The sequence below is a fragment of the Sinocyclocheilus anshuiensis genome, unplaced genomic scaffold (assembly GCF_001515605.1).
Source record: "Sinocyclocheilus anshuiensis isolate Anshui unplaced genomic scaffold, SAMN03320099.WGS_v1.1 scaffold1626, whole genome shotgun sequence".
Lineage (NCBI taxonomy): Eukaryota > Metazoa > Chordata > Actinopteri > Cypriniformes > Cyprinidae > Sinocyclocheilus > Sinocyclocheilus anshuiensis.
Window position 1 is genome coordinate 868,850 of NW_015547254.1, and position 27,550 is coordinate 896,399.

At 36.7% G+C, this 27,550-nt stretch overlaps 3 protein-coding genes across 3 annotated transcripts in view; 1 reads left to right on the forward strand and 2 right to left on the reverse strand.

The window, feature by feature from the left end:
- Positions 1–1,165: 1,165 nt before the first annotated feature.
- LOC107701678 (wiskott-Aldrich syndrome protein family member 3-like) lies at positions 1,166–16,194 on the forward strand. The gene is made up of 9 exons (XM_016503740.1): positions 1,166–1,278; positions 5,427–5,595; positions 8,567–8,705; positions 8,990–9,142; positions 10,624–10,741; positions 11,585–11,766; positions 11,842–12,096; positions 14,901–15,202; positions 16,032–16,194. Exons 2-9 carry the CDS (start codon positions 5,463–5,465, stop codon positions 16,187–16,189), a joined length of 1,440 nt encoding a protein of 479 aa, XP_016359226.1. The 5' UTR covers positions 1,166–1,278; positions 5,427–5,462; the 3' UTR covers positions 16,190–16,194.
- A 4,426-nt stretch (positions 16,195–20,620) lies between these two features.
- Positions 20,621–24,099, reverse strand: LOC107701646 (G-protein coupled receptor 12-like). Its single transcript, XM_016503683.1, has 2 exons — positions 24,012–24,099; positions 20,621–22,431 (listed from the first exon to the last, which is right to left on the reverse strand). Exon 2 carries the CDS (start codon positions 22,417–22,419, stop codon positions 21,394–21,396), a length of 1,026 nt encoding a protein of 341 aa, XP_016359169.1. The 5' UTR covers positions 22,420–22,431; positions 24,012–24,099; the 3' UTR covers positions 20,621–21,393.
- Positions 24,100–25,800: 1,701 nt separating this feature from the next.
- The window catches only part of LOC107701680 (ubiquitin carboxyl-terminal hydrolase 12A), an 8,762-nt gene continuing 7,012 nt past the window's right edge, over positions 25,801–27,550 (reverse strand). Inside the window, exon 10 of the mRNA XM_016503741.1 lies at positions 25,801–26,652. Within this exon, the coding sequence (XP_016359227.1) occupies positions 26,551–26,652 (102 nt within the window). The 3' untranslated portion in view covers positions 25,801–26,550. The remainder of the gene's footprint in view (positions 26,653–27,550) is intronic.

The window sequence follows — 27,550 nt, forward strand, 5'->3', positions numbered from 1 at the left end:
CAGCAGTTTGAACATGCATTGTACTGTATTGTAATGAAATATTTTACATGAAATAAATATCCTGACAATGAAAGTGGAAGCGTTTAAAAAAAAAAATGGAAAAGCTTTTATTTCTGTGTTTGTGTGAGTGCTTACATTTCCTGGGGCAATAATACACAGGCAATGTATGTTTATTTTAAATGAATTTGTAGCATTTTAGTTGAGTCTATTTTCATTAGGAATTATGGCTGCATTCTTTTCTCTTTTTTCCTTTTTAAATGCATGATATTTATACTTCATGAAGAAAAATCTTTTTTTAATTATTTTTTTTATAGGGCTTATAAGTCCCATGTTTAATTTATTTTTTTATTATCTATAGTAAAACTAGCCTCCCTTAAAATGGTTATTTTGGCCTGTCCCACCTCAGAGGTCTTGACCTTCTTGACTAGATCCAGTTTTAGTTTATTTAAATTTATTGAATTGATATTTAGTTAATTAATTAATTATTTTTTTTAACTAATTTTACATTTTAAAAGTAATTTATTTGTAACTCCTGCTGAATGACATCTTAAATTAGACTAAATTTTCAGTTCTGTGACCCAGTGTTTAATTTTTTTTTATTATTATTTAATAAATGTTGACTCATTCATTTATTTTGATGTTTATTTCATGTTTATTGCTCAAAGCCACATGAATCAGGGTTTTTAAATACGAACTTCAGACATATTGTCCCAGTTTTGGTAACAATCAACATTTTCAATCAACACTCCCCTACTACCCATGGAGTGGACCATTTGCTGTTCCATGCCCTATTTTATACCCTATACTGTTTAGGGTGTCTTCAATTCTATCTTTGACCCCTACTACCCATGGACAGTGGACCATTTGCTGTTCCATGTCCTATTTTATACCCTATACTGTTTAGGGTGTCTTCAATTCTATCTTTGCTTTTATAAGAAATAGCCTAAGTTTTATTAAGTATTTTAGCTGTTGTGTGTTTAAAGCCCAGCTAAAATACCCAAATAAAGCCCGCCCTCACACAGCCGCCCTATCGTTTAATAACCGGGAAATCTCTGTCAATCATCCCCAGCCTCTCATCTGATAGGCTGATTGTGACAAATGGTAGCGCGTTAAATTCCTATTCTAAAACGCTGATTGGTGCAAACAACCCAATATGCCCCGCCCCAAGCGGATTGTTTGGAATGGTCAGATGGACCGATGGAGACACAGGATGGCAATCCGGACCTCTGAAAACCTGGACATGTGAGCGAATATTATTTTCAACAAAATTCACTTTTGGTAAGCATCATACATTTACTTATTTTCGCTAATGTAGTTATTTTGTCATATTACACTTGTTATATTTACTGTTTATCGCGCTTTATATAATAAATGGAACTGGAAATGGTTTCTAGTGGGGAGTTTATTTTGATTCTTGTTTATTTATTTGTAATTAATGGCGAGATTATGTCGATTTTATAATTGTTGATGTTTTATTTATTTTTTTATTCTGTTATATTAATAATAATGTTACTATTGTTACAATAACAAGCGCTGCATGCCTTATAATACAATATGTCCTCCTAAGAAGAGTAAATCAAAAAAGTTTCTATATTTTCAATCAGTTAAGACTGAAAGTACTCTTTTCGTAAACTGTTATCAAAGAATATAATACATAACAGAATTTCGCAACTTTGCATTTTTAACTGTTTAGTGATTACCAAACCCGAAAACGTAATGAATTCATCCCGAAAGTGTTCAAATAATATATGCATCTATTGTTTTTAAGATAAATCCACGCTTACGCACGGGTTTGCAGAAATCTCAGAGCAACTGGCTCGTGACATTCACAAGCCTTCATCATCATCATGCGTGGCGTGATCCGTATTGAAATATTAATGTAGTCTTACGCGCAGAGATGCGCTGTACTCCAGAATAGCTCAAGCGTTGCCATCCTGTCTTTTCTGCGTTTCAAAGAGCGTTTAGGGAGTGAATGCGTGTCTCCCTCGTTAGTTTGGACAGGATGTGGCCTCCTGTGGTCACGGGATGGGTCTGATCGACTGCTGAGCCTGACAGCAGCACTGATGGGGCTGTAAACAGCTGTGATGCACCCTAATTATTTTGTATGTTTACCTGTTATTCCAGCATCTCAAAGTGTCTGCTTCTGGTTATACACTCTCTTTGGCATTTTTTGAAGATGGTAGGTTGTATTTTGTCTGACTGAAGTGTTCTTCATGTGTGTGTTTTTTGCAGTAGGCACAGACTTATGGAAAAAGAAGGCCACTGAAAAGGAGAGCGAGCCAGGAGTGCTTCTTTTATTTGAAGAAGAGAGAGGGGTGGGGTTGGCGGGGGTTAAGTACGTTTTCTGTTCTTCCCAGCCAGAACAGTTCACTTTCTTGTCTTAACTATCTCACAAACTGCTTTTCGTGCCACTGAGACTCACATTCCCATTTCTTTGTCTCCTCTGTGACTCTGGCCCCCCTCCCGGCGCAGTCTTGATTCAATGCACTATGTAATTAGTGTGGGTTGTGTCCATACTGCCGTGCGCTGCAGAATTACAATGCCGTAGAGAGTTGGTGTGCTTAAAGAACATATTACAACACTCACAGACATGTACCTCATTAGACTACAACAACAGCAGTGTCTTAGTGCATGTGTGAGGCCTGATGATGGCATATTTGCAGTGAAGTTCAGGTCTCATTAGGTGGTAGCTTGAGGCAGTTTGTTTATCGTTTTCACTTTTAAATGGGAAGTGGACAGCTTTGGCAGGCGGTGTGTAAGAACAATGGACTTTGTGACCACTTGCATGATGTTACTATGGTAAATGGCAACAAACTACAGTTCTTATAAATGTATTACACAACCGTTGTTCCGTTTCTGCGTGTGTTATGTGCAGGTCCACGTGAAACAAACCGTCCATAGAATTTAAATACCCATCATTCACAGTGTTGCGTGAATGTTTATTAAATGTTTTGGCTAATTTAATAATACATTTAGCCTATTTGCCTTTGAGATATATGTGACCATGTGTGAATCTAATTTATGTAATTCCGCAAATTTGGCCATATTTAAATATATTTTGTGGAATTCAGTCATTCTCAGTGTTGCATTTATGTTTGTTACATTTTTGACCAGTTCGTTAATGCTTTAAGCAGCCTTTCAACTGCATTTAACACATTTTACCTTTTATAAATCTATTTTACATAATTCAGATTTTCCCAAATATGAATCCATCTTTTACAGAATTATGCCATTCACAATGTTTACGTTAATTAAATGTTTTGGCTAAGTTAATAATGTCTTTAGTTGCCTTTCAGCTGCAACTTATCTATAATTTATAAACATATAAACATGAAAAAATCAATTTCATGTAATTCTGTCATTCATAATGTTGCGTGTACATTTATTGAATGTTTTGGCTAATTTGATAATGCTTTTAGCTGCCTTTCAGCACATATTTTACCATATATAAACCACATTTGATGAAATTCCGCAGATCTTCCTACAAAATCAGCATAGAAAAGGTGAAAAAGTCAGTGGATTCCATGTGGGCCTGGTTTCAGGGAGTAGACAGAAGTTGCATTCATAGTTATGTTTAGATTGTACAAGCGGGATATGAGAGGAAATAAGCGGTTACATAGTAGTTATTTAAGTGTTGTGATTGTGTGCAAATGAAATTGCTTTACACCCCTACTGCATCATTGTTCTGGCTGTTTGGGACGACAGGAAGTTGGAGATGTGACACAGAGAGGATCAGGAAGCAGAGAGCTGGGTGTGGAGCTGGAAAACAGGAAGCAGGGAAACAGGCAGATAAGATGACCTCTGAGATGCTGTCCCACCATCCCTTTGTTCTTGTCCATAATCTTTGACTTTCAGCTCCCCCCACCCCCTTAGCCAATCACACAGCAGATGGCCTCTCAGCTGGCCAATCATTGTGGGGGTTATTCTTTCACAGATGGGAGCATTCTGTCATGGTGTCAGTTGAACCAGATGACATGGCTTAGTTAGGCTACTTATGTGGAGGGATGAGAAACTTTGCACATGGAAATGCACAATATTTGTCTCATACATAGACGTAAAGAAGCAAACTGTCATAAAACAGTTATAATATGGATAATATTATAAAATATGGTTTGACAGTTTTGCATGTCAAGCAATATTTTACATCAGTCACATCAGTAAATAGACTGTATATAACATAAATAACTACACAGAAGACAATATTTACATTACTTTGCTTCTTATTCAGTAAATCAAATATTTTTTTATTAGTATTATTATTATTCTGGCTCTGTTTAATACCCTTTTTACATATTTTTTATGATGTAAAGATGTCCAATATATGGGAAATATGGGGAAAATATAAATAATGAATAAGAATGAAAAATATGGGGAAACAAAGAAACTCATATTGTATTATATTTAATGTAGATTGTAAACATTTTTTAGTGTTTTGAAAGAAGTCTCTTATTATCACCAAGGCTGCATTTATTTGATGAAAAATGCAATAAAACAGTAACATTGTGAAATATGACTACAATTTCAAATTGCTGTTAAAGTTATTTTATAATGCAAATTATTCTGTGATGGCAAAATTGAATTACTCCAGTCATTAGTCTCACATGATCCTTCAGAAATCATTCTAATATGCTGATTTGTTGCTTAAGAAAAAAAATGTAGTGTATCTAATTCTGAAATGATCATATTTGAGTTTTGACTCAAAATAATTCAGTATGATATTAAATATAATATTCCAAACATTTTCAAGAACAAATAATTATTACAATTTTAAAGCTAGATTATGTAACCCTATAATCAATTAAAATAATGTTTTTATTGTAGATTTTGTTAATAAAAAACTGAAATGTAAGCATAGAGGAATAATATTATTGTGTTTCCTGATTGTCACACATCAACATGCAAACCCTTGAATTCAGTAGACTAATGATTAGAATGTCATCTGTTTCCTTGAAGCAAATGATCAGTTTGCATCTCTTGTTGACAGCTGGGCAGCTCAGATGATGAACAGGATTACTTTGACGGTATCTTCTTTTCTTAATGCTTTCTAATCCTTCCACACTAAGCTGCTTGTGAAGGGAGTTATAGTCTGTGTTTCCGTTTGTGTTGGAATGGATTGAGCTTCATTTGTGCTGAACGTTAGGAGTGTGATTTCGGAGTCAGCGGTCAGTATGGGTTTTGAACAGTGTAAGAGGGTTAACCAAAACCTGAGTAACTCCGTTCCCTTTTCCTGATCTCCAGCTGTCCCAGTTTCATTTGAACATTCACTTTCTCTCAATGTGTGGGTGTCTGTTATATAATATGAGCTTCATCCAAATACAGTTGAAAACTGAGTAAACATGATTAATGGACCTTGCCTTCATGCTTCAGCTGTAGTCTGTGCACATGTGTGTGTTTTTAAATACAGTGTTTGTGTTTTGTCTGGGCAGGTAGAGTGTGCTGTGGCTGTATAAGGGGCAGCAGTCATGCCGCTGGTGAAGAGAAACATTGAGCCCAGGCACCTGTGCCGCGGGGTGCTACCGGAGGGCATCGGCAGCGAGCTGGATTGTGTGATGAACAACACACTCTCTGCCATCATACGCCAACTCAGCAGTCTCAGTAAGTTACTCAGTCACTTTGTTTCTTTAACACAAACCTTTACCTGGCTAATTTGGGACTTTTAGCTTCTATTGTTGTTGATCGAAGCTAATTAGCATTAGTAAGGACTAATCCTAACCCAAAGTTAAACAATGAGCCACTAAAGTTGCGTTACAATGACTGTTTTTACTTTTCTTTTCTTTTTGCTGTACTAATATGAAAGGTGTGCCTTTATAAGAATTTTTACAATGGCTTCCAGCACGGCTCGTTCTGTCAAAACTTTTGATAATACATCTAGTATACTGGTGTCTGTAAGATTTTCCAATGTTTTTGAAGGAAGTGCTCACCAAGGCTGCATTTATTTGATCAGAAATACAGTAAAAACAATAATATACAAAATATTTTCAGAAAATGTTTTATATTTTCATTTATTTTAAAATGTAATTTATTCTTGTGATGGCAAAGCTGAATTTTCAGCATCATTTCTCCAGTCTTCAGTGTCTTTCAGAAATCATTCTAATATGCTGGTTTGCTGCTCAAGAAACATTTATTACTATTATCAATGTTGAAAATGGTTTGTCTGCTTAATATTTTGTGTGTAAACAATTGTTTTTCAAGATTCTTTGATTATTGGAAAGTTTAAAAGAACAACATTTATTTGAAATAGAAATATTTTGTGGCATGACACAGTCTGTAATGTAAAAGTCTTTACTGTGACTTTTGATCAATTTTAGCACATTCTTGCTGAATAAAAATGTATAAAAATAAAATAAGTAAAAAATCTTACTGACCCCAAACTTTTAAACGGTAATATACATAAATATGTCATTTATTGTCTTTATGTTTTTAAATTTTTCTCCCAAAAGGGAATTGTTAACATTTGTGGACATTTCTTAGTTATTTTGTCCCAAACGTTGTGCTAGATCAGGGCTGTCCAAACTCGGTCCTGGAGGGCCGGTGTCCTGGAGAGTTTAGCTCCAACCCTAATTAAACACACCTGAACCAGCTAATCAAGCTCTTACTAGGCATAGAAACTTCCAGTCAGGTGTGTTGAGGCAAGTTGGAGCTAAACTCTGCAGGACACCGGCCCTCCAGGACCGAGTTTGGACAGCCCTGTGCTAGATCATTTGGTGGTTGTCATTAAGCCAACAAGAAACACCCTAGCAACCACTCAGAACACCATAGCAACGACATATCAATGCCATGGCAACCATTCACCACACATGGTGACTAGTTTCGCCCTCACATTTTCTATAGAAAAAATGTAAAAATCTTGTTGCTTTTACTACACGTCCTTACATTACTCTAAAACTTCCATTTCTTTTTCATTTAGACATTTGGTTTGTTTTTCCATTCTGTGTGCTCTATAATTCAGTGGTCCAGTGGTATCTTCAGCTCACAATGCTAGAGAGAATCTCCTTAATAATAATTCCTCTTGACTCATGGGACCCTCCGACTACATTACATAAGACCATTATCTTGAAAAAGTCTCTCGCTGTGTATCCAGCTACTGATTTGCCCATCCATCCATCCTCTGTTGTTTTTTTCCATCCACCTGTTCTGTTCCATAACTCCCCAGCTGACCCCTGAAATCCCCTCAAGTGTCTTTACTGTGCCTCTGCTAGTGGTGTTCAGTGGATGCCTGTAGAAGGAGAGGGCCTTTCAGTAGCAGCTGTGTGGATTAAATATAAATGACAGCCCACTGGACTTGAAGGCAGAGCTGTAGACAATTTGTGCGTGTGACAAAAATAGCGTCTGCATGTCTGGAAACATGCTTTTCATGTGTTGGTGGGTGTAGTACTGGAAACGAGTGTAAGTGCGTGATCTGTGGTAAATATATATAGGTGTGTGTGCGCGCGCTGGGTCATAGGCCAGGAATTTGTAAGGAACAGACACTCTTCCTTCCTGTAAATATTTTCCTGTGTGCTTTTGTTTTACACGCAGTTATTAATAGCTTCAGTTGAGATAATAAAAATGAAGTGTGTTCTTTGTGTTTTTCTTTTTTAACGTTTCTCCACCACACTTCAGAGAAAAGTTTGTAAAAATACGGCCCAATGTACTGTATTAATATGATTTTTCACAGGTGTTTCACCCTGTATTTTGAATTACACATTGCATTGTGTTGTGTATTTTAGGGTTTTCAAGACATTATCCGTTTTTCCACCGATTTTTGTTTTTACAGTGCATGTTTTGAACAGCCGCAGAATGTAAACATAGCTTATTTATATTTTCTGTCCTTAATGCCCTGTATTTTCTGAATGTTGTGTATGTGAAACCCCAGATTTTAATACAAAAGAAATTATTTTAATATAGCTAGGTAATGTATGGTGTTGATTAATCATTTTTAAGTTAATGAATACAGTGGGTATAGAAAAGAATCACCCCCCTTTAAAATAATCACACTAGTGTTACCATAATAATTAGAATTATAATAGTATATATTGATATATATTTAACATATTGTAATTATATTATAATTATTTAATATATTGTAATTATATTATAATTAATATTTCTTTAGTTATTAAAATTAGTGTCATATTAAAACTTTTTTTAATCTTTGAAAATTTTACCATGAGTCATTTTTGCTTTCATATATGTTATTTTGTCTCAAACTTACAGTTTCAGTTTTAAAATATAAGCAAAAACATTATAAGCATGTAAATTGTTACATTTTAAAAGCCATAATAATTTAAAGAGAGTAAAAATTAAATATTTTGTGTGGAAATTATTCAAGTACATATTTACACAAATTACAGTGGTGCCGCTGTTGTCATGTCATTTCCACCATAACAAACAATTTTGCCCCTAATAAAGTTTTATTGAAAGTTTGTGGACTCGTTTACCAAGGTGAAAAAAGTGTCAATAAAGATTTTGAGCTGAAAATATATATTAAAGATATTCATATTAAATAATATATATTCCTTCTTTTTTGTCTTCATCTTTTTTTCTCACAAATGAAACGTTGTCTTATTCTCCTCTTATTTGAAAGGTAAACATGCTGAAGACATATTCGGAGAGCTCTTCAATGAGGCAAATATGTTCTATTTGCGGACGAACTCTCTGCAGGATCGGATTGACCGTCTTGCCATCAAGGTCACCCAGCTGGACTCAACGGTTGAGGAGGGTGAGTCTGTTTCTGGGAAATAAGGGCTCAGGATCATTCCTCAATACACGGTGACCATCGGCATCTCAATTTGTCCCAAAAACAAATCTCTGAGGTTACATAGCTCCAGTGTGAGATCAATACCACCGTATCCCTGCAAACCGAAAATCGACAAAAAAATAAATAATGCAAAAATTTCATGCATCTCTTTTACGTTCCTCTATTACCCACACCAAAGCATGCACTCACATCTCTTTTTTCAATTAAAGGATCAATACTGGAGTTTACTTTACACAATCTGGAGGGCAGGTGTAATCAATCTCTCTCTCTCTCTCTCTCTCTTAAAAGCTCCACGATACAGGACCAGCAGGTGGTGTCTAAGAGCAGCGTACCAAACCCAGTGATGGAGATGTACAACTTGAGTGATAAACCACCTCCTCTTAATATTCTCTCACCCTACAGGTATGTGCACATGTTTGGGTCAGCTTTTGGGGAACCAAATGTCACCACAAGCACAGTAAAACCTGAGATCTCTTATATTGTGGAAATATGATTATTAAGTTGTTTAAATAAATAATACTAAATAATTTGACATGCATTCAAACTCTGCTCAAACTTTGTTTTGCAGATAACATCAGTCTTTGGTGTTCAGTCAGTTTTTAAAAAAATTTTCAATTCACACCTCGCCAACACATGCGGACAAACGGCAACAGACACGTTTATTGGGTTTTGTCGGGTTTTGTTATCCCTGTCTGTGTCTGTTGCCATTGGTCGGCGATAGTTTTCACCTAACTAAACATGTTTAATCGCCATTTGTCTTGTCAAGGAATGTCTGAGAAGTGAAGTACTGTAATCTATTGGCTGTCAATGTGTATTGACCTATAATTATCCCTTATGATTTTATAAACTTGTAATACAGTTCTTAACATTTGTGTAATTAACTTACATTGATAGAATTTTAAAAATTATTTTTATTTTATTGACTTTAAATTTATTTGAAATGATTAATTTATTACCAATAACAACAACAACATTATAATACATTTTATTATTCATTCAATCTTTATGAATTATAATTATATAAAAGTTTGGCATTCAATCTTTGTATATTTGTATATTAAATTGTTATTGGTCTTTTCTCCGTCTATGTAATCAATCATATATAGCCAGCTGTGTTTATTTCTATGCACAGTCATCAGAAAACAAGAGCAAGCAAAGCAGCTCTGATACAGCATTTCATTTAATCCCTAAAACCTAAGCTTGCTTAAACCTAAAACGTATACATTATTCTTTTACTGCCTTGACAGATTTGTCTGGTTAGAAAATACCATTGAATATTCCAGAAATAAATTAAGTATTAATGCTTTCCCCAAATAATAGGTATTAGAAGTATGTATAAAAAAATTGACCAATTTAGTGCATGAACATAAATGAATGTATGGAAGTATTTTCTTCTGAAGTCTTTTTAAGGAATATAGAGCAGTGATGAGCTGGCAGATGTAGTTCATGTGAGCACTAGTTCTCAAGGTAGAGAATGTGGGCCACTCATGAATACTTAAACAGATCTAATGCAGAATGTGTGGAGGGACAGTGGCTGCGCAGTGTCTGTTCAACTGAATGTGGTTTACAAAGTTGTTGGTGATTTTGCATAAATGATGAATGGCCAATTAATAGCACTTTTGGAAAAGCAGCCAGTCAGAAAAATGCATTAAAATGCTTTTAAAGTCCTTTTCTCATCTGAAGAGGTCCATAAAAGCAATCCTGCAACTGGCTTTTTGAATGGGAACGGTTACATAAATGTATCTGAAGCCAAATTTATTACGCTCTTTTTTTTTTTTCTTTTTTTTTTTGAGAGAGATTAATTGAGAGTTATTTTTTTTAAATAGCTTTTAATAATAAAAATCAATCAGGAAAATTAAATGTTTTTTTTTTTTTTGCCATAGAGATGATGATAAAGAAGGGCTGAAGTTCTACACTGACCCCTCCTACTTCTTTGACCTGTGGAAGGAGAAGATGCTACAGGACACAGAAGACAAGAGGAAAGAGAAGAGACGACAGAAGGTTCTTTCTTTCTTTCTTTCTTTTCCCTTCTTTTCCCCACGTACACTAACACTCAAAAGTTTGAGGTCAAGATTTTTTTAATACTTTTATTCAGCAAGGATGCATTAAAATGATTAAAAGTGACAGTAACGACATTTATAATGTTAAAAAAATATATCAAATAAATGTTGTTCTTTTGAACTTCTATTCATCGAAGAAATCATTAAGCAGCACAACTGTTTTCAACATTAATAAAATAAGAAATGTTTACTGAGCAACAAATCAGCTCATGTAGGATCATGTAACACTAATGGCTGCTGAAAATTCAGCTTTGCCTTCACAGGAATAAAATACATTTTTTTAAAATGTATTTAAATAGAAAACAGCTCATTTAAGTTGTAATAATATTTCACAACAATTGTTTTTGATCAAACAAATGCAGCCTTGATGAGCATAAGAGACTTCCTTCAAAAATATTTACAGTGGGTATAGAAAAAAATCACCTCCCTTTAAAATAATCACATTTTGTTGCTTTGCAGCCTGAAATGAAGACGGCCACAGTTTTTGTTTTATCCAGCTTTATTTACTCAGTGCAACATCTAACATCCAAGTGAAAGATATAACACCAACATGTCTGAAAAAAAAAAATAAATAAATACTGACCCCAAACTTACTGGTACTGTATGTTGAAATATCATTTTTCAAACTTCCCACTCCACATAAATGTATATTAAACATAAAATATGTTCTGACTAGCTGTGATTGTGTCCCATTATGCAGCATTTTGCTGAACGTGATTATACATAGTATAATAGTCATATGTGATAATTGAACATCTCTTTGTGACTTGATACTTTGCGACAGGAGCAGAGGCGATGTGTGGACGGCACGCTGCAGAGAGAGGTGAAGAAGGTGCGTAAAGCAAGAAACCGCAGACAGGAATGGAACATGATGGCCTTCGATAAAGAACTGAGACCTGACCATCGACATTCCCACACTGTGCACAGAGGAGGCTCCACGGAGGGCACCATGTCCCCAGAGCACAGGTAACACAGACTACATGCACTTGAGTGCACATATATAAACTCCGTTTCATCTAATCTGATTCATAATTCATGCAGGTCTCATGGAGATCATGCAGATCATGGTTATCTCTCCATGGCCAACCATGCTGGTCACGCCCACACTTACTCAGGGCCTCCACCCAGTATGGCGGCCCTGTCAGCTCATAGCCACATGACCATGGAGCAGGATTACCGGGGAGGGTCTATGGCTTACCGTTCTGGCACACTGGGTCGTCCGCACCATGCTCCGCCTCCTCCACCAGCATCAAACACAATTAATGGCTCTGTGACCCTCCCACCTGTCGACTACAGGTTTGTCATTTTTATTTAGATTAATCATTTCATTGTAAACCAAATTGGAACAGTTGATTCTAAAACATGCTCAAGCATGTTCTGTAATATTTATCAGATTTGTTTAGAGATTTACAAACATGATTGTTGGATCACACTTGTTGGACTTTTCATGAGATATACGTCATAAAAATCAGTTTATCTATACCAGGGGGTTTCAAACCACAGGGGTGCTAGGGGTCTACGGAAAATTTGATAGAGAGAGAAATTTTTACAAGATGTATTTTTTAGGGCTGTCAAAATTAATGTGTGAACTCAAGCTATTAATTATAGTTGTTTGTTTTATTTTATTATTATTTTTTTTTTAGATTTACCAAATTTGATAATATAACTATTACATTATATTAGTTTCTAATGATTCAGAAATGATAAGATAGAATTTTTCAGAATTAATGAATTATTTTAAATAGTATCATACAATATTTTATAAAATGTTGCATTAGTTTTGCAAATAAATTTTTAAAATATATAAATATAAATTATATTTGTATATTATATTACATATATATATATATATATATATATATATATATATTATATTACACATGTATTTAAATAGAAAACAGCTCATTTAAGTTGTAATAATATTTCACAACAATTGTTTTTGATCAAACAAATGCAGCCTTGATGAGCATAAGAGACTTCCTTCAAAAATATTTACAGTGGGTATAGAAAAAAATCACCTCCCTTTAAAATAATCACATTTTGTTGCTTTGCAGCCTGAAATGAAGACGGCCACAGTTTTTGTTTTATCCAGCTTTATTTACTCAGTGCAACATCTAACATCCAAGTGAAAGATATAACACCAACATGTCTGAAAAAAAAAAATAAATAAATACTGACCCCAAACTTACTGGTACTGTATGTTGAAATATCATTTTTCAAACTTCCCACTCCACATAAATGTATATTAAACATAAAATATGTTCTGACTAGCTGTGATTGTGTCCCATTATGCAGCATTTTGCTGAACGTGATTATACATAGTATAATAGTCATATGTGATAATTGAACATCTCTTTGTGACTTGATACTTTGCGACAGGAGCAGAGGCGATGTGTGGACGGCACGCTGCAGAGAGAGGTGAAGAAGGTGCGTAAAGCAAGAAACCGCAGACAGGAATGGAACATGATGGCCTTCGATAAAGAACTGAGACCTGACCATCGACATTCCCACACTGTGCACAGAGGAGGCTCCACGGAGGGCACCATGTCCCCAGAGCACAGGTAACACAGACTACATGCACTTGAGTGCACATATATAAACTCCGTTTCATCTAATCTGATTCATAATTCATGCAGGTCTCATGGAGATCATGCAGATCATGGTTATCTCTCCATGGCCAACCATGCTGGTCACGCCCACACTTACTCAGGGCCTCCACCCAGTATGGCGGCCCTGTCAGCTCATAGCCACATGACCATGGAGCAGGATTACCGGGGAGGGTCTATGGCATACCGTTCTGGCACACTGGGTCGTCCGCACCATGCTCCGCCTCCTCCACCAGCATCAAACACAATTAATGGCTCTGTGACCCTCCCACCTGTCGACTACAGGTTTGTCATTTTTATTTAGATTAATCATTTCATTGTAAACCAAATTGGAACAGTTGATTCTAAAACATGCTCAAGCATGTTCTGTAATATTTATCAGATTTGTTTAGAGATTTACAAACATGATTGTTGGATCACACTTGTTGGACTTTTCATGAGATATACGTCATAAAAATCAGTTTATCTATACCAGGGGGTTTCAAACCACAGGGGTGCTAGGGGTCTACGGAAAATTTGATAGAGAGAGAAATTTTTACAAGATGTATTTTTTAGGGCTGTCAAAATTAATGTGTGAACTCAAGCTATTAATTATAGTTGTTTGTTTTATTTTATTATTATTTTTTTTTTAGATTTACCAAATTTGATAATATAACTATTACATTATATTAGTTTCTAATGATTCAGAAATGATAAGATAGAATTTTTCAGAATTAATGAATTATTTTAAATAGTATCATACAATATTTTATAAAATGTTGCATTAGTTTTGCAAATAAATTTTTAAAATATATAAATATAAATTATATTTGTATATTATATTACATATATATATATATATATATATATATATATATATTATATTACACACATATATTACATTACAATATATATCTAGTCTAATCTAATTATAATAATGATAACATAGTAAATATTTTATAAAATAAAATATTGAGTATTTAAATATAAAAGCCAGTTATTTCATTTTGTTAATATGTCGTCTCTCTAATATAATAATATTATAAAAAATTAAAACAATTATAGAAATTATATTTCTGTTTTCATTTTAATTTAGTTCAAATTATAGTCATTTTGTTGTGGTTTTTGTCATTTTTAGTAGCTTTTGCTTTTTATAGGTCTATGCAGTTTTTATTAATTTTGATTTAATTTTAATTATTTTAGTACATGAAGTTGAACTAAATTAAAATGAGAAATGTTGCCTTGGCAACTATTTCAGTAGACATATATTTTATTTCACATAACAAAAATGTTTTTTGAATGGTTTTCAGTTAATTTTTAGTTTTAGTTAACCCTGCATCAGAAAGTTTGAAAATCCCTGCTCTATATTGTATACATGTAAATTCTGCCACCTAATGGTCAACATGTTTGTGACAAGCATTCATGATTTTACTATGCATGTTTGAATTTATATAGCATCAGTTTATGTTGCATGACATAAAAAAGCATGATTTAATTTCCTTCCTCTCTTGACAGTGTGGATTACATGAATTCTGGGCCGCTGCCTCCACCACCAGCCATTATCCCATCAGCGCAAACTGCTTTTGCTATGGGACCGGTCCCACCTCCAGGCCATCTAGGACCAATGGGAGCAGTTGCTGGCTATGCCCCACCCATTCCACCTACCTCTGGACCAATGGCTGCCCCTCCTCCACCAGTAGCCCCCACCCCTCCTCCCAGTGCAGCCCAATCCATCACTCCCAAACGACCCTCTGTGCCTAATGAGGCCCAGCCTACAAATGATGTCCGCAGTGACCTGCTGGCAGCTATAAGAATGGGTACGTAGTGTGTTTAGGTTATGAATATAAGCATTTCTCACTCGCAAAACATAAACATCTTGTTTTTGACCATGGGTAGATTTTTATATATATATATATATATAATTTAAAATACCTGTTTACTATTTCAGTATATAATCAGCAGCCATTGCTCCATTCTTCAGAAATCATTCTAATATACTGATTTGGTACACAAGAAACATTTCTTCTTATTATTATTAATGTTGAAAACGTTGAAAAAAAGTTGTGCTGCTTAATATTTTTATGGTAACTGTGATACGTTTTTCAGGGGGGTTTTCAAGCATTTTTGATGAATTGAAAGTTCAAAAAAAAAATGTCTGAATCTTTACTGTCACTTTTAGTCAATTAAATGCTTCCTTGCTGACATAATTCATTTCTTAAAAAAAAAATTTTTTAACTGACCCTGAACTTTTGAACAATTTTTGAAGTGTTTTATATAAATTACAGCAGTGCATAATGCATCACATTGTGAACAAGACGAACAATCAATGCATGAATCAAATTGCTGACAATTTCTGTTTTCCACGCATCCTTTTCTTATTATATCCCAGAATGGGGGCAGAAACAAATCATATAGAGCAGTGAAATCGCTTCCTGTAACTTTAACTTCTCCTCCTACACTTAACTACAGTATCTCACAGGAGACAGATCATGTGAGCTCCACTGATTCACTCATTTGCATGAAGTTAAACTTCCGTAAACTTTGTTGAGTTGCCAGAGACGCCCACATTGCATCGCATAGCCCCACTATTGTTCATCTCTCATTGAAAATGAATGAGTTTTTATGAGTTTTTTGTTTGAACTGCAGGTATCCAGCTGAAAAAAGTTCAGGAGCAGCAGGAGCAGCAGGCGAAACGTGAGCCGGTGGGCAATGACGTCGCAACTATCTTGTCTCGCCGCATCGCTGTGGAATACAGTGACTCTGAGGACGAATCTGAGCTTGAGGACAATGACTGGTCTGACTAAAACAACACTAATGCACAAAATTCACAGACACTCACTCTCTAATTCACCTGCGAATGTTAGCATTGCATTTCCCATGCACACAATGATCTTGTACAGTATGCATTTTAATAAAAGTGTGATAGGCCGTCTGTATTATGAAATAATAAAATAGTAAATTTTTTCCCTCAACTACCCCACGTATGATGCTTTTTACATTTTTCTAATGCTTTTTAATGCAACACTTGTTAATAAATGATATGGACATAATGTATGTAGTGAATAGCAACTCAAACTACAGATAAATAAGCATGTTGAGGTCAGAGGTTTCTGCATGAAAGTTTCTATGTATGTTGAGAAACATACCGGTCAGTAATTATATTTGTCTGAACTGACCTAAGTGATTTGATTAAACTACCTGAAATGTGTTCGATCAGTGGTGTCTGGTTTTTGCGTGCATGTGTGGCAGTTGCCACAATATAAATGCGACAAATCACATTAAAACGCTCTCTGTTCCTGCCCCTGAGTGCCTTCGTCATGGAAACAGGACAGTTTTGATTCCGAGACTCCTGTCTCTATGGAAACAGTACAGCTGAGACTGGGAATCGCCATGGCAACAGTGGATTTGAGGCATTCGGCCAAATGATGTGCGAGTGTGAATAAACCCAGGCAAGGATATTTTTAATGCACAGCACATTCTTTTTAATACAAAATTAACAAGATCTCTCAGTTCATTAAACTAACCAAAGCAATAAAAGTATACAACCAACACCTTGGAAAAATATACAACACGTTAACACAATGTCTTACAATGTTAATTAGTGCATGTTGATTATAATTTTTATAATATTGTTTTGCAGATAAGTAATTTGTTGTGCCTTTTCTCATAAAAAAAATAAAGTGCATTTCACAGTTAAAACTACACATACGTGTACACAAGATGCTGAAACCGATGCACCCGACTGCCCCTCAGATTGTTCCAAGATTTTGATTCTAGTAACTAAATAAAGTACAGAACAAGTCTGAATCTTAGTGTAAATGTAGAAAGTTTGCTCACAAGACACCAAACCAGACATGATTTTCTCTTCTTTCCTATTCAAATAAAACAGAATAGGAGACAGACTCCCATCCGAGCCCTTTTTTGCCCTTCGGTTTGACATTTCCAAGCTCTTACATTGGATTACAGAGCACAGTCATCTACAGTTGAATACAAGTCTATTTAAATCAAAGATTCAATAGCCAAACGTCCATCTGCATGTGGAAAATCCATCAGAGACCAGGCACAAAGCATGATAACATCATTTTACAAAGCTCTTTTCAAAAACAGATGGAGATATGATGTTTTAGGCAGAGGCCTAAACATCAAAAGCCACCGCGATAATCCCTCGGTCATTTCTGACCAAACGGCTGCGCATCAAGCATTAACCCTCTCAATCCACTGTAGACAAGCATGCCCAGGCAATAGGAGACACTGGAATGTGGCTCAACTGGTTTACTGTTTCAGATAGAGCATTGCTGGAATGACATATTTTTGTAGGCCTTAACCGGAAATAAGAGTTTGAATATTTCTGGTTTGATTGTTCTGAAGTCAGTGGGTCAATGCCTGAAATAAGGTCTGTGATTAACACAAGCTCAAGATATTTTCACGTTTTATTCAACAAAATAAAATACATCAATAAAACCCCCTTGTAATGTTTTAAAGCTTTTACTTGTCTAGAAAAAGCTGGTTGCTAACAAGAAGCTAAATGGGACTTTCAGTGGACTTTAAAGAAACTGTATGTATGTTTGTAGTTGTTGGTGGTGTTTTTGACCTTGAAATATCAGTTTCAAAATCATTCTAAAAAGCCAAACATCTGGAGTATGTTTAGGCGAATTTCAGTGAAAAGGGTGGATTGCTTTAAGACAGCAACAAATGCACTTAAACCGCTAGCCATTGTTATTGCCACAGTGATATATTTACGATGAATTCCACTCACTTAACTGTGGGGCTCCAAAAGTCGCAAAAATACACAAAACTACATACAGTTGCTTTAAATGACATCACGCCAAACAGGTAAATTCATCTACTAGTAGTTTGCTTTTAGTTCTCTGTTACAGCCTAAAAGGATTTATAATCGCGCTCTTGCAAACTATTCTAGTCTAGTCACTAGTCAGGGTAGCACCATATTTAAGATATAAGATTATAATGATGATTATCAGGATTTTTGTTGGTCACAGAGCTTATTTTCTGCAATAATCCAAAACCCACTGGAAAGTTCCTATTGGTATTTTGTGACTGGAAACCAGGGTGATGCTAACTTTCAGGTTACAAAAATATGTCATCACCACATCACTCCATGACATCAGGTGAGAGTTGCCATCATGCCCCCTTTAAAGTCTCATGCCTTATTTACAGGATCAAGACGATCAGCCATAGCAACGATAAGAATGTCTTTGTCGATACATTCAGAAGAGACCATACAGCGCATCAGAATACAAAATAAAATCTCAGGAATTCCAAGAGAATCCAGACTGAGGGGGGAAAATAGAGACTTTCGATGAATATAGCAAAATAAATTATTCCTCAAAAGTCAGTCGAGGCCTGCAACAGACCGGTCATTGCCTCCATGCTAAGCCCTATTAAAACTTGCATACCTGCTCGCTACCGCACATGTGCTGTTTCAGTGGAATCGTATAGAAGTCACTCAGGCAAAAAAGGTCACGAGGGTGTGTCCGACCCGCAGGCACGATGTAAAGAAGGTGCGATGGGAAGACTGGTTGCCACTCTAGCCCATGCAGGTCTATGGGGAATATACATTATTACCCCAACTACATCATTGTCCCTGGAGATACGAACATATATGCATGCGTTCACACGTACACGCACACGCGCGGCCATGCACCGACAGTCACACCTTACACCACATTCCTCACACATTATAAACATCTCTAAGGTTCGCAAAAGCAAATGCATACTGCAGAGTAGGTCACATTGAGTGTACAGAGAGATTTCATTCATAGTTAGATACCGTAAATGACCGCAGGCACAGTCACTTTCTGGACGAGAGAACACAAGGCTGTGAGATACATGTTTACAGGGATTGGGACATCTGTCCAGTTTCTGTTTTTTTCTAATCCCAAATTCATTAATATCATTCGGATGATGTCGAAATAAGTACAGTTGTCAGTCGTTCTTGGAACCCACTCGTATTTTTGTGGTGGGTTTTTTGTGGATTTATTTTTCCGGCTAGCTGAGGTGTTGGTTTTGCTTGGGCATGGCTGTTATTGCTGCCAGAGTATTGCTATAATTTGATGAAACGCTCAGTCCGTAGTTATTGCTTGCTGATGGATTCTGCCACAGCACTGAAATAAATAGTGGCTAGTTGGCATTTGGAGGGCGTAAGGTAAAAAGCAGGAGTGAACTTCAGCTCACAATATAGCATGACTCCAGCCTCAGTTGTGATGAAGGTTCGAGAAGATAGATTTCATAACATTCTCCCTCATCTGACATTTGCCAGGTCTGAGAGGCCAGCTGTTCTATTAATTATAATCGTGTCGTGTGGACCATTTGAGGAGATTCACCAGTTTACTACCAATCAAGGTGAATGTAAATCTATGGAAGGCTCATTTGAGAGTGGAAGTGTAGCTTGGCTGGCATATCTTTTAACAGTTTCATCATTTCAGAATATCATTTATCAAGGGTGAATCTCATGAAATCTTGTCCAGGTCACATTTCACCCCAAGATCAAAAGAAAAAAGATACTTTGCATAAAGAAAAAATGTTGGCCTTCCATGCTAGATAAGTCCATTTTTACACCCTAACCTTATTAATCTATTAATTATAAGAAAACTAATATTTTATAATTATATAATAAATTATATAATTAGATTATGTATTATATAATATTATATATAATACATACTATATAATTCATACAAAAATATTTTAGATATATGTCTCATATAAATGTCATATGTTATTTCTTATTATTAGCAATGTTGAAAACTGCTGAAATAGTGTTCTGCTGCTTAATATTTTTGTGGAAATCATGATACATTTTTCAAGGTTGTTGTTGTTTTTGGAATTTAAATTTATATGAATCGTTTTTTTGTGAAAATAATGTCAAAGTGCAATTTTTTTTCCTCGATTTTTGGATGAAATGATCCAGACATGTTGTTGACAAGATTCACTCAAGTTTCAAACTAAATATCTCTAATTAATTTATCTCAATGTTGCAAATGCAATGCAATACATGTAAATTTCAAGCAAAATGCTGTGAACTGCCATTGTGTGACAGCTATCCCATATCCAGTAGTAATTACCAGCTGAACATAATAAATGGAGCAGTGCTCTATTCAGAGCGTTCAGACAATGCAAATTAAAAGCAAATCAATAGAAAATACATTCGGTTCCATCCTCCATGTCGTTGCATATAAACAAACCTATCAAAATTCTCAGCCACTTAATGCACGTTTTGTACTCAACAGTTCTTTGAAGTGAGACTCTATTCACAGGGGGCTCTTTAAATGAACATACATACATTTTCTCCCAGTCGCTTTGATCCCGCATTTATGGAAGAGAATGCAGAGACAGTTCGACTTCCGTTCTAAACCAAAGTAAAAGCATCAATGGGTTCGGTTATTTATAGAGTGGTTCTCGTTCTGAGATTGTAGTTAGCTCTTCGTGGTTTTCTGCTTTGGAGGACATTTTACATTCGGCCACGCTTGGGATGAGATTTAAATCAAACAGAAGAGAGAGTGCGCACCTCTTTCACGTGGTAGGTTTCTTTGGAGGACACAAGGCGCAGATCACCGAGCACCTAGTCTACTTTTAGCACACAGCGGTTACTTAACGTTCAGCGCACGTTCTTGAATGCAGCAACAGCAGGACGAGATGAATGAGCTTCAGGATCCAGTCAAGAGGACCGTCTCGTGCTGCCCCGCATCCTCCTTCTCCCTCACAGCCCGTGCAACAGGGGGCTGTCGCTGTGGCCAAGCCAAAACAAGCACAAAAATGCAAAGGCATATATATATACAAGATATCTACAGCTGCCTGCCACACAGCATCCGTTTGCACCCCTTTTTTTCCTGGAAAGGGTGTGTCAGCTGGTTGGAGTGGGATCAGGCAAAGATTGTGTGGCAGTGGTTGTCACATAACAAGTAGGGGAAGACATAAACGGGTGACACGCACGCCCCTTCTCGTCCCAGGGATTGGGGGATTCTCTGGCCTGTGTAATTCCCTAGGTACATCAGACATCGCTGGGGGTCCGTGCCCGCTGGGCCACGCTGGCAGGGATACATCCACAGCACACCAGCCACAAAGCTTTCTGGATCTCTTGATTGCGGAAGGCGTAAATTACGGGGTTGATGACCGAGTTGTAGGTGGCGGGAACCAGGGTGGCATACGTGTAAAGGGGCGGGTATGTATAATCGGCTATTAGCGAGTAAACGGTAAATGGCATCCAGCAAGCGGCGAATGTGCCCAGAATGATCGCCAGGGTGGATACACCTTTCCGCGTTGTGACATAGTGAGGGCTTGCGGCTAAAAAGTGGTGTTGGAGGGCGATTTGGTGCGCATGCCGCATGACAATTTTACAGATCTGCACGTAGAGCTGAAGCATGAGGCCGAACAGCAGAAGGAAGGAGATGGACAGAACGGCTACGTTGTTTTTTGTTAGGGGCCAAACCACACTGCAGTTCGCCTCCTGGCCCAGGCAGTTCACACCGGTCACCGGCAGCAAACCCAAACATAACGATACTCCCCATAGAAGCACCAGCATGGTGTACGTGAACGCGGCCGTTCGCTCCGAGTTGTAGGTGAGGGCGTAGTACAATGACAGGTAGCGGTCAATGGTAACAGCTAGCAGGCTAAAAACAGATGCTGAGAAGGACGCCACCACCAGACCTACAGTCAGCAGCTGTGCCGAGTCAGATCGTAGCAGGTAAGCAAAGGTAAAATGCAGGACTAACCCTAAACCGGCCAATAAGTCAGCTAGAGCTAGGCTGCCGATCAGCAAAAACATTGGGGCGCGCAGTGCCGGGTTCTGCCAGATGACCAAAACCACCAGGGCATTCTCGCAGGCTATAAGGGTGCCAGATGAGCACAGCACGATGTCCCACGGGTTTACCAACAGCTCAGCGGGTGGCCTCGCCGGCAGGACAACCGCAGGTGGGTATGTTCCGACGGTGATGTTTTCTATGCTCCCCGCACCGCTGCTGCCCCAGCTGGGTTCTTGAGCCAGCCAGCTGGGAGAAACTGGCACCTCTTCACTCATTCTGCCTCCCGTCTAAAATGGCACACATAGAAAAACATAATGAGGTGTATAGTTAGTCTAAAGAAAAAAGACAAATTAATCCACTACTTTTGTTTGCAAATAAATAAATAAATATGAGTATATACTCCATTATACATTTTGTGTGTGTGTGTGTGTGTGTGTGTTCAAGGGATAGTTCACACAAAACTGAAAATTCAATGATCATTTACTGACCCTCATGTCATTCCAAACCTGTATGACAGAACACAAAAGAAGATATCTGGAAGAATGTTGATAACCAGTTTCGGTTCCCATTGACTCCCATTGTATTTTTTGTCCATATAATGGAAGTCAATGGGAATTGAAACTTTTTAGTTAACATTCATACTATCTTTTTATGTTTTACAGAAGAAGGAGTCATACAGGTTTGGAAAAACATGAGAATGAGTAAATAAATTTCTTTGTTTTAAATTTTTTGGGGTGGACTTTCCCTTTAAATATTACATTTATAAAATAGCAGCAGTGGTTGCGAAAACTTGACTGTGAAGAAAAAAAAAACTGACAATGTTACAAACATTATGGAATAGCATTTTGGTGACCATTTTAAAGTTTCTCTGATTAAATTCTGTACTTTTAATACATAATTTAATTATTTAAACTATTATTTATATAAATATAATATTTATGCATAAATGCAACATAAAACAATGCTGTACATAACTGCTAAAAAACACCTTTTTGAATAAAATAGAAACAGGTCATGGTTTGTGCAGTGAATTCTGGGAATGCCTCTGTTCCTGTGAATTACAATAAATAAATAAACATTTTAAAATACCATAAAAATATACACATTGTCATAAGTACAATGAACATTTTCTCAGTAGATTGTAAATTGACTCATACTTTTTACTTTTTCAATATTTTACTGCAGAATTACATGTATTTTTATCTATAAATATAATATAATTTTTACGGTATGTGGAAAATAGGATAACCAATTGACGGGTCTTGATTCTTTACTGTAGAATTATTGCCTTCTTTTCCCATTACATTTTCACAGTGCATGGTAATTAAGCATACAAGAAAACATTAGGCAGTTATAATAATCTCTTGTAACAGAAATGACTGGAAAATTAGCCAATAATAATCACGAAAGCCATTGTTCACTACAATGCATTTCCTCTCTGTTCTGTGTTCTTTTGTGCAGAACAAAGAATCAAATTAAGAAAAATTAAACACATTTACCTCACTTGTATTTAGTGGATATAGGAACCTGCTATTATTGAGATAATTTTGAATCATAGCGAACAGTACAATGGTGGAGAATCAGAAAGAAAGGGAGGGCCCTGATGAGTGCTGGTATAAAATAAAGGCGGGTTCCACTGCTTATAAAAGCACCCCTGCACCAGCATCAGATATGGACTCCTAAAGCACATCTTCACTGCAAGCACCTGGATGCACACATTAATTCCTCTCAGCCCTTTTAGCTTTATAATAATAATGCTTAAGCTCTTGCTCTATAAAATCATTTATGTGTTGTAAAATGCAAACCAGACTGATTTCAAATATACCCGGCCGGTCCCCATTCACTCCCCATCTGGAGGCTTCCCTACCTTGTCTTTCGGAGGAGAGGCGCCTGTTTAAATGTTTTTGCGTCCTCGTCTTTCCATGGTATTTGATGGCAGCGCTGTTCACAGGCGCAGCGCCGCGCGGACGGATGGGGGAATCGGATGCTGTGATGCCGGACCGGAGAATCGTTACATCCAGCAGCACTAGCGGCTCTTCGCCGTCTGCACGAGCATCGCCACCGACTGTGGCTGCGCGAGGCGCTGGGAGGGGTGAGCTTTCCTTCCCAGAGCAGAAGGTCCCGACACCTATTTACCTGCTGCTCGCCTCGGAAAGTAAACGACCGACACATAAAGAGAAAATAACGTATTTTTTAATAATAAAAATTACTATTTTTATTTCTTTTTCTAAATTCGTTAACACCAATGATGCCTTTTTGTCCAGTCCTCAACACCAAGGTTGCAACACAATCATGTGGCATTTCGTAACTAATTTATGCTTAGGCGAATTGGTGGCTAATTCTTATGAATTCATAAAATCTCATTCGTATGTTTTCGTACATTGTGTGCTTATGCCACAATGACGGTTTTATTTAGGGGTGGACCTACATGCATTTATTTTCATATACTCTCTTATATATAGATAACATAGTATTTTATTTAAAAAAATATGCTATAGAAATTATCTATCATCTATCTATCTATTATATTAAAATGTATAATTTATCATTTATTTGAATATAATTATTTTTTTTTAAATGTGTCCCCAGGTTATGCATAATCCCTAACATTATTAAAATGATGTATTCCATTAAAATAGAAAAAAACTAAAAACAAGATGTGAACTTTTAAAGGGCATCTCTTTTTAATCACTGTACCTTTTTATCTTTTTTTTTTTTTTTAAGTAGGAGAATGATTTTAAATATTCAATAACTAATTATTAACAGTAATTATTATAATAATTAATAAACACCTTGTAGAGCCATGACCTTGAGCAAAAGTCTGGTAATGGTTAAATTAACTGTAAAGCCAAACCCTGTTACTCTTTTGAAAGCACTAAAACATGCTAATTGCAATGTTTAAATTTAGCTCGACTTGGCAAAATGCAATATATTAACACTACAAAGACATCCTTTGTCCGATAGAGCGTTTAAAATCTTAATTCACTTAAAAACCACCTTTTCAAAATAGAAAAAGCACCCATTTCAAAATACCAAGAAGGTACTGCATCTGTGTAGGATGAGACCCATTTATCTATAGCATCTGACATTCAGACTGCATCTTTCTGGAAAGATGCACATTGTGTTGCTCCCCTTTGAGAGCTATTCTTGGCATGTGCTATTAACAGCACGCTCATCTGTGTCACCCACTTCCCCCACTATCTTCCCTCTCTCCTCCATCCTCTAACCCCATGCAGCCTTCATCCCCATGCCTCTATTTCAGACAGACTCACACCTCCTCACAGACTAAACTGCATAGTCAGTGATGACGCCTGATAAAATCCTTTCCAGTCTGAAACTAGGCTCGATATGGCTCTCAAATGACAGATTTGAGAATTGCTTTTGAGCGTCAATAAATATATGTAAACTTTCATGCAAATTTAAAAGAATTCATCCACATTTTACGCAATAGTAAGCTGGCAAATGAACTGAATTGTTGCAAAACAACACAGAACCTTCAAAGCTGGAATGAGAGGAAAGCAATCAGTGAAAAAGAATGATGTTATGCAATTCTCCATCTTGCAGTCATCTTGACCGGCCACCGAGGGGCCACAGTGACCAAGAATGAGTCATCAGCACAGTAAAAAAAAAAAATTAAGAGACTTGATTGTATGGCCTCCTGTCAAATCGCAGTAGGCTGCTAATAGCTGGTATTTACATGCTTGCATGCATACATCCTATCTTGGTGTATACACTTTTATTTCTTTTTCTTTAAAACAGAAAATTATAATTTCACAACAGGCCATCTCAAGCAAACCCTCACATTAACCTTCCAACATCTACAAAACTGTATCAAAAGTGCACCATAGTGTTATACATCTTTTCTGGTTCTATCCTCTTTTTTGGCTATATCAGTAATATTATTATAATTCTCATAATATTTATACAAATATCACTCTGTACAAGGTAGAAATACATAACCCGCAATGCCCCGCACCCGGAGCGTTTAGACCCTCCCCACCATTATAATAAACACACCCGCTTTCCCCATGCACTAGTCTTCAGCCTCCTCACAGCCACAGGAATCAAAAGGTCGCAGCATGAAAGTTGAATGCAAATCCCGGTCGTATCATACAGTCTGTTACATTAAAGACATTCTCTCCACGGTAAAGGACTGAACACGAGTGATGAAACGCTCCCACAACGTAAATACAACTGACAAACAACGTTCAAAAGGCCTTGCGACTGCATTGCATCCAACATTACTGCTGCGTGGAGACCGGCGAAGGTGGGCTTGGACGGGTGTGGTGGGGTGTGTGTGCGACGTCGCTGCAGTAAGAACCTGCGCAGGTGGGATGTAGCAGGGTTCTAGGTACAGGCACGCCTGCTGCACAGGTGTCCGTAAGGGGACGCCACTCTGGCCTCTCTCAGTCTCTGGACTGGTAAAACAGGATGTACCCGGACTCCGAGTTCTTGGAAATTTCCGAGGTTAATCCGTAGAACTCCTCAATCGCCTGGGCATCAATTTTCTACAGGGAGAAACAAAACACTTTTCTTTAACAAAATGCAGAAAGACCATTCTGCAATCAATGACTTTTCCATGACATTTGTAAAGAAACATACTTAGGAAAATATATATTCAATATAAAAACACTATATGATTTGATATACTTTTTACATTTTATTTTTATTATTTAAAAAAATATTTTATAAAGATTGCACTCCAAACTTATGAAGTTAAAGATTTTTCTAGTTCTGCTTAGCTCTAAACTAAGCATCACTAGATAAAATCTATATTTACTATAATAAACTTAATATAATTTGATTTATTTTTGAACAATTTTATTGTTAATGAATTATTTATTAATTATTTTAAAAAACTATATATATACATATACGATTTCATATTTTTATATATAATATTACACATTAAAGGGGTCACATGATGCGATTTCAAGTATTACTTTCTCATTGGAGTGTTACAAGCTGTTCGTGAATAGATAAGATTCCTAAAGGTGCAAAGACTAAAGTCTCAAACCCAAAGAGGTATTCTTTATAAAAGTTAAGACTGGTCCACGCCCTCCTAAAATGCCTCGTTTAAACACGCCCCCACATGTCTACGTCACTGTGTGGGAAGATTTGCATAACGCCGCCCAACTGTTCACGCAAAGAAAGAAGACGTAACTTTGATTTGCATTTTACGGAGGACGAGGACTGTTTCCTGGGAGAGTAGCCTACAATGCCGGTGTTCCGGTGAATTCAGTTCCCGTTTCCCGTTCGACGCGCATGCTGACCCTATACATTCTATGATGCTGACAAATAATGCTGACTCGCAGCCTGTAAGTACGTTTTCATATTTAAAGGATTTGCCACTGACGATTCAAACGCGAGTTTTGAGCAGTGTAGAGTAGCGCTTGTTTGTCGTTT

Bases quoted from the DNA above. Each gene is read 5' to 3' on its own strand.
- LOC107701646 (XM_016503683.1), bottom strand. From the start codon at position 22,419: ATGAGTGAAGAGGTGCCAGTTTCTCCCAGCTGGCTGGCTCAAGAACCC.
- LOC107701678 (XM_016503740.1), top strand. From the start codon at position 5,463: ATGCCGCTGGTGAAGAGAAACATTGAGCCCAGGCACCTGTGCCGCGGG. The intron at 5,596-8,566 runs GTAAGTTACTCA...CTTATTTGAAAG, and splicing joins ACGCCAACTCAGCAGTCTCA to GTAAACATGCTGAAGACATA. The intron at 8,706-8,989 runs GTCTGTTTCTGG...TCTGGAGGGCAG, and splicing joins TCAACGGTTGAGGAGGGTGA to GTGTAATCAATCTCTCTCTC.